The 7,389-nt window shown below is 39.3% G+C and overlaps 1 protein-coding gene across 1 annotated transcript in view; it reads right to left on the bottom strand.

Annotated features, from left to right (window-relative positions):
* Positions 1-57: 57 nt before the first annotated feature.
* Positions 58-7,389, bottom strand: part of Taf15 (TATA-box binding protein associated factor 15) — a 36,686-nt gene continuing 29,354 nt past the window's right edge. Inside the window, 7 exon segments of the mRNA XM_023703148.1 lie at positions 58-197; positions 1,773-2,013; positions 2,016-2,273; positions 2,379-2,467; positions 2,574-2,655; positions 3,292-3,384; positions 5,111-5,240. Of these exon segments, the coding sequence (XP_023558916.1) occupies positions 158-197; positions 1,773-2,013; positions 2,016-2,273; positions 2,379-2,467; positions 2,574-2,655; positions 3,292-3,384; positions 5,111-5,240 (933 nt within the window). The 3' untranslated portion in view covers positions 58-157.

Below are 7,389 nucleotides of genomic sequence, written 5' to 3'. Positions count from 1 at the left end.
CTAAAAGAAAAACTGTCCCAGCCCTCCCACCCAAATAAAAATCCAAATGTCACTTAATTTCACTACCCGAGAAGAGGCCACGAGGAAAGCAGCAGGCAAAACTCTGGCAATTTCACTGTGGATCATGCCAGAGACAAAGGAATATTCAAAACAGTCATCAGTACGGTCGGTTGCGCTGATCATTTCTGTAGTCATTTCTAAGAATGAAAAATAAAGAGCCAAACTAAATTCTAATTTTCTATCAAGAGAATATCAGACACTTCAGGGGGCTCGTGACTGGCAAGAGCTAGACAGTTTCTGAAAGAATGACCATATATCTACTTCTATATTCTTATAATGTATTTATCAGGCTTTAGCCAAAGTTCCTAGAATCAGCTTTGCTCTAACAACTCCCTACCAGGAAAAACTAACCACTGTAACATTAGAGATTACAGACCATGCATGCCAAGAAGAGTGATAATGGAGAAGGGAATAAGAAAGCTTTCATATATGAATCCTGGATATGACACTTTATTATGTGATGTTGGAAAAGTTACTTTGACTCCGTAAAATGAGAGGCACTCTACCTCAGAAGTAGACATCTGCCACACAGCAAGATGTGTTTATGGACATTAATTAACAGCTAACAATTACCCCACAGCTGTTATAACCTAAGACAATCCTACAAAGGAAGTATTAGCCCCCTTTTATATCTGAGACTACAGATAATCTAAAGGCTTAAATAACTTGCCTAAAGTCACACAGCTAGTTAAAGTAAAGAGACAGAACCCAGACTCTCCCGACTCCACCATTTTAAAATACTATATATATTTTTTGGTATCAGAAATTGAACTCAGGACCTTGTGCTCACCAGGCAGACACTAGGCTGCTTAACTATATCCCTAACCCTTTAATACTATATTAATTTTCACTACCCTAAACTGCCTCTGGGATATAGATCCTTATAATAAATTACATCACTGGCTCTTCAATTTGTTCTAACTCTACACCATTCATATATACAACATACTCCCACCACCAGTGATTTTCATCTCGAAAACATACCAGAATCTCTGGAAAAACTGTAGAGTGAAGCAGCAGGATAGAGAAGAGTCTTACACTATAGCTCACATTAGGCTGAAATTTTAAATTCTACCTCAGGTTCCCAAGTACTGGGATTACAGGGCTTTACCACCACACTTCATTTAGCCCACCTGATTTAAAAGAACACACCTATAAAAGTGTGCTCTCCTGAGACTAAGAACCCTTGACATTAACAGTTCCAAGTTATCTGTCCACCTCAATTTAATGAGAAAAAAATAATATACCTATCAGATAAATATGAATATTCACAAATAATAATTCCTGAAACAGATTTTAGATACTGCTAAGCAAGGAACTAAGTGGATTTTCTTTATTCTGAAAGAACTGCCAATAGGAATCTAACTTACAAAAAGTTAAGTAAAACATGAAAGGCAGGCATAGTGGTGCATGCCTGTAGTCCCAGCACTTGGGAGGATCACCCTGAGTTCAAGCACAGCTGAACTGCACAATGAGACCCTGTCTCAAAAAAAAACAAAATCGAAAAATGTAGCCAGGCTGGCTCAATGGCACATGCCTGTAATCCCAACACTTAAAAGGCTGAGGTAAGAGGCATCTTGAGATCAAAGCCAGTCTTGGCTATAGTGAGATCTTGTTTAAAAAAAGAAAGGAAATGTGCCCAAAAAACTCAAACCATAAAATCTAATAAAGCAGTGAAGTAGAGAAATTTACAAGTACATTTGTGTCCTCACCTTCCTCCCATTTTGCCTCCATAGCCACCTCGGTCTCCATAGCCACCACCACTCCGGTCTCCTCCATAGCCTCCACTTCGGTCTCCACCATAGCCTCCACTGCCACCACCACGGTCTCCTCCATAGCCCCCTCGACTTCGGTCTCCTCCATAACCCCCTCGGTCTCCTCCGTAACCCCCTCGATCTCCTCCGTAGCCACCTCGATCTCCTCCGTAGCCGCCTCGGTCTCCACCATAACCCCACGGTCTCCACCATAGCCACCTCGGTCTCCTCCATAGCCACCTCCTCGGTCTCCTCCATAGCCACCTCCTCTGTCCCCACCATAGCCCCCACTTCTGTCTCCACCATAGCCTCCCCCTCCACTTCTGTCTCCACTGTAGCCACTTCTGTCTCCACCATAGCCACCACCACTTCTGTCTCCACCATAACCGCCTCGGTCTCCACCTCTGCCCCCACGACCTCTGTAGCCCCTCTCTCCACCGTAGCCTCTCCCCCGGAAATCTGCAAAGTAGAAATGCAAACCAGTGAGACCAACAAAATGATGTGAACCCTCTTTAACACTGGTCAGAAGAAAAGAAACATAGCTGAATTAAAAAGATGACCTACCTCCTCCTGAGGGACGAGAGTCCTCTGGTCTAGGCTCATTGCACTGATTACAGGAATTTCTTCGGGCAAAATTCATATTTCCACATGATCTGAGAAAGGATGACAAAATGCTCCTGGGTATTTCTAATGGACTTAAAACCTCTTTTTGCACTCCTTAACCCCCAAGCCAACCTCTACTTTCACTGAAATACTTACGGATTAGGACAAACCCAGTCCCCATTTTTGGGGTCTCCACCTCTCCCCTGAAAGCCTCCACGGCCTCTATATCCTCCACGGCCTGGGTGAAAAAGGGTAGGTAAAGGAGAAAAATCAATATATTAGACATTAATAGAAAAAAAAGCACCAAATAAAAGAAATAAGAATATTCATTAATACCTGGGGAGCTGCCACAAAATTAACCCATACAAAAGAACTCCATAATTCTTTAAAAGTTTAAATTCATAAAATAAGACCAGAGATCACATACACTTTACAGTATAAATAATATACTGAAAAAAAAAAAAAACTTTAAAAATGTACTTTCTACATTATCTTCTTAGTTTGAGTCTCGGTGGTAAAGGTTAAGAAGAAAAATTCCAAATTTTGAGGAAATGGGCCTAACAAATACAATGAAGCTTAAGAATCAAGGAGCTTAAGAACTAGATGAACTACTTAATTAGCACTTGCACAACTTCTCATGATTTCCAAATGAACAAAATGCGCTATAAAGCTTTACAGAGAGTTCTATAACCTCCTCCCACTACTTTCTTAGCTATTATGATACCTTATTTACCTAATCTATTTAATACCCACCTTCCCTTTAACATAAAAGGAAAAAGACCTGGGAGAAAAAGGGCAATAGCAAACTGTGCAAGCAGGACACAGCGCAAGCCTTGTGTATAGCATCCAGGGCTGTGAGCAGCAAGCATCTTACCTCGCCGCCCACCTCCACTTCCACCTCCTCTCATGAATTCAGGTCTTCGAGTGGCAAAAGACACTTTAATGATATTGCCATGGAATTCTTTTCCTAAGCAAAAAGAAAATGGTTTTGAAGACATGCTATTATACACACACTTCTACCTCCCAACAAAAATACAAAATTATGTTGGGAACTTTTAGTTTCATAGAGGAATAATTGATATCTTCAAAAAAATTCAAAGACTTCTGTGTTCCAAAGAGTCAAAGTGACAGTATTAAGTATGACTGATATACAACCTATTCAACAAAGCAGATGTTGCTTTTTATTAGGTTAAAAATAAAAACAAAACACACAGACACATCCCTAATATCTTTACATGAAAAACCAACTGAGAACAAATGAAGTAGATCATCACTTCTATTTAAGGCAATAGCATACATATGTACCTCCCCTACATATTCACACATATGCTTGCAGATGAACTGCCACTGTGTGCCTACTTACTTCCCAGGAGGACAAACATCATCATGGTGGAAGGACAAGGTGGAAAAGAAACTACACATTACATGCTTCTCATACTATCCAAAATTTTACCATGTGCACATTGCATCTTTAAAAAGTATGTATACAGGGCCGGGGCCATGGCTCAGTGGAGTAAGTGCTTCCCTGGCAAGTACAAGGGCCTGAATTCAATCCCCTGTTCCGCAAAAAAAAAAAAGTGTATAATACACAATACTTATATGCACAAATATTCTGCTGTTGTAATGTCTTAGGGACAAGAGTTAAGTCTCTTTTGCTTTATATTAAATATGACAATTGGTATCTAAGAAGAAGTACTCGCCCACACAAAAAAAAAGATCCCAAAGATTCACAAAATAGTTACAAATCCATGAATCTTAGTTTCTTGGCCAAAGCCCTCATTACTCTAGCTGGCAATGTCTTGAGATGTCAAGAGATGCTTTTCATATAGGAACCAACTCACAGATCAGTATTCTAAAAGTTCTAAGAAGACCTGATATAAAAAAAATAAAAAATAAAGAATACAGAGATGAAGAAAGATATTCACTCCCAGTATAGAAAACTGTTCCTAGCTCACAAACGTGTAGATATATATATTATGGATTTATACTAACATGGAGAAATAACTGTTAAAATGTTAAATGAGAAAAAAAAAAACAAAAACAAAAAACCAAAAACATATGAGATAGCCAGGGATATAGTGAAGCAGCACAGCACCTGCCTGGCAAGCATGAGGTTGTGAGTTTGATTCCTAGTACCAAAAAAAAAAAGCATTAGGACAAAACTGTATTGGGAACATCCTGGTAACATCTTAAAATATCTTAGCAGACTAGAAGAAGGAAAATTAACAAAAAATATCAGTGATTATCTCTGTAGAAGATTTTAATACCTTACTTATTTTAGCATAGAAACAAAAATTACCTTTCCTTCTAAGTATGTATTAACTTTATATTGAAAGGGAAACTAAAATTTTAAAGGCTAGTCAATCAGGCCATTTCTCTAATACTTCCTCTTTTTTTTTTTTTGGCGGAACCAGGGATTGAACTCAGGCCCTTGCGCTTACCAGGCAAACACTTATTTTACTGAGCCATCTCCCCAGCCCCATTTTCTAATACCTTTATTTGGGTTGGGGTTAGGTCTCATGAAAGGCACGGTGTAAGAAAATATTCTAGACAAAGAACTCATTTTCTAAATACATAAAAACTCCAACTTTCATTAATATTTGCAAAAGTAAAAATATCATTATCTTCTCCTACAATATATTTTGACTTTCACACCCAAAAAGTTATTGAAAAACTATACAAATGAGGCATACCATCAAACCAGTCAATGGCTGCCTTAGCTGAAGGAGGGTCATCAAATGACACTGTTGCCTCTCCTTTTGGCTTCCCTGTGTCTTTGTCTGTGTAAAGATTTATCATTGGTTTTCCAGTCTTCTTGTTTGTCTGAGGGAAAAACAAGTTGATGTTAGCATTTCAAAAGTATGTGATAATTATATCATTTAGAAAATAAAAGATTTTTTAAAGTAACTCATATCTATACTACAAAATAATGCACCTAGGGGCTGGTGAGATGGCTCAGTGGTCTAAAACACCTACTTAGAACAAGCTAAGCTAAACAAAGCACAGGGACAAGCTAAGCTAAGCAAAACACAGGGACCGCGGTTCGATCCCCCAGCACCACATGCCAGCCAGCCCCGCCCCCTGGTGGGCTGAGCTGGCCACACACACACACACACACACACACACACACACACACACACAAAAATAAATAAATAAATAAATAAATGTTTTTAAAAAATAATAATAATGCACCTAAAATTGAAATTATCCATAGGTATGGACAACAAAAACTGTCCAAGCTAAAGTAAATGAACACCAAGCTATAAAAATGTTATATAGGACCTAGGGATATAGCTCAATAGCACAGTGCCTGCCTGGCCAAGCATGATGTTGTGAGTTCAATTCCCAATACCAAGTATCAAACAATAAAATAAATGCCATATAGCAGCTAGAGATACAGCTCAGAAGTAGAACATCTGCCTATGCATGAGGCCTTAAGTTTGATCCCTAACACTGTAAAGGAAACAAAATGAGGGAGAGGAAGAAAGAAAAAGGAGGCAGAAGGAGGGAGGGAAGGGAAGGGAAGAAAGGAAGGAGAAAAGGAGAGGACAGTATACTGTTTACACTGTTTACCTACATACAATTTATTTAAACCCCACAAAAAATTAAATGTAAGGACCAGTGAGATAGCTCAGTGGACTAAACACCTGTTTGGCAAGCACAGGGACCGGTTCAATCCCAGTCCCGCATGCCACACCAGCCCCATCTCCAGGGCGTACTGGGCCAGTGACAGAGTCCAGGCATGGTGGCATACACCTATAATCCCAGCACTGGGGAGGCTGAAAACAGGAGGATCATTACGAGTCCAAGCTGTGTAGTGAAACCTTGTACCAAATACATAAATGAAAAAAAAAAAAAAATTGAATGTAGATAACGTTTCAAGTAAATATATATACTTCAAAACTCATTTAAAAGTCAGGAAGAGGGTCAGCCAGATAGCTCAGTGGACTGAAGCACCTGCTTAGGCAGGTGCAGGGACCAGGGTTCAATTCCTGGTGCACCATGCTGGCCCTGCCTCAGGATGCACTGAGACAGCAACTGAGAATGGGTGTGGTATGGCACACATCTATAATCCCAGCTCTTGGGAGGGTGAAAACAGGAGAATCACTATGAGTCCAATCTGTGTACGCAGTAAGACCCTGTAGACCTTGTACTAAATACATAAACAAATGAACAAATAAAAGGAACAATGTTAAGACAAAAGAGAAGTTTTACTTTATAAAATATGAATTGCTTATATATTTCACATTCAAACAATTTCTTGGGTTGGGGAGATTATTCAAGTCATATGCACCTGCCTTGCAAGCACAAGATCCTGAGTTTAATCTACAGGACTGCAAAATAGCATAACATAATGTAACATAAGTTTCATTAAAAAAAAAAAAGTAATTCTCCAAGAAGAAAAAAAGCAATTTCACATTAAAACAAGGACAAATGCTGTGTGTGGTGGTACATGTCTATCATTCCTGAAAGCAGAGGCAGAAGCATCTCCACAAGTTCAAGACCAGCCTAAACAACACAGTGAATTCAAGGCCAGCCTGAACTACACTGCAAGATCTGTCTCAAAAAATAAAAATAAAAAAGACAAATGAGGGGCTGAGGAAATAGCTTGGCAGTCTAAGAGTCTGCCTGGCAAGTATAAGGACATGGGTTTGAGCCCTGGTACCACATGCCGTAACAGCCCTGGTAAGGTACACAGTGCTGGCCCAAAGCCAGATGTGGTTGTACATGCCCGTAATCCCAGCACTGGGGAAGCTAAGACAGGAGTATCACTACAAGTTCAAGCTGCATAGTGAGACCCTGTGCCAAATAAATAAAAGATTAAAAATATACATATTTAAAAAATGATTCCAAGTAAGTGTAATTATCTACTTCACAAGCTCGAAAAACTGAGTTCTAATTAGATATAAAAAAAATATGCTTGGCTACTGCACTCCAGATGGTAATTTGTAATAGTAGTTTCATGCTTGGA

Source organism: Octodon degus, unplaced genomic scaffold (genome assembly GCF_000260255.1).
Source record: "Octodon degus isolate 3935 unplaced genomic scaffold, OctDeg1.0 scaffold00164, whole genome shotgun sequence".
NCBI classification, from domain to species: domain Eukaryota; kingdom Metazoa; phylum Chordata; class Mammalia; order Rodentia; family Octodontidae; genus Octodon; species Octodon degus.
This window is presented reverse-complemented; position numbering and strand designations above follow the sequence as displayed.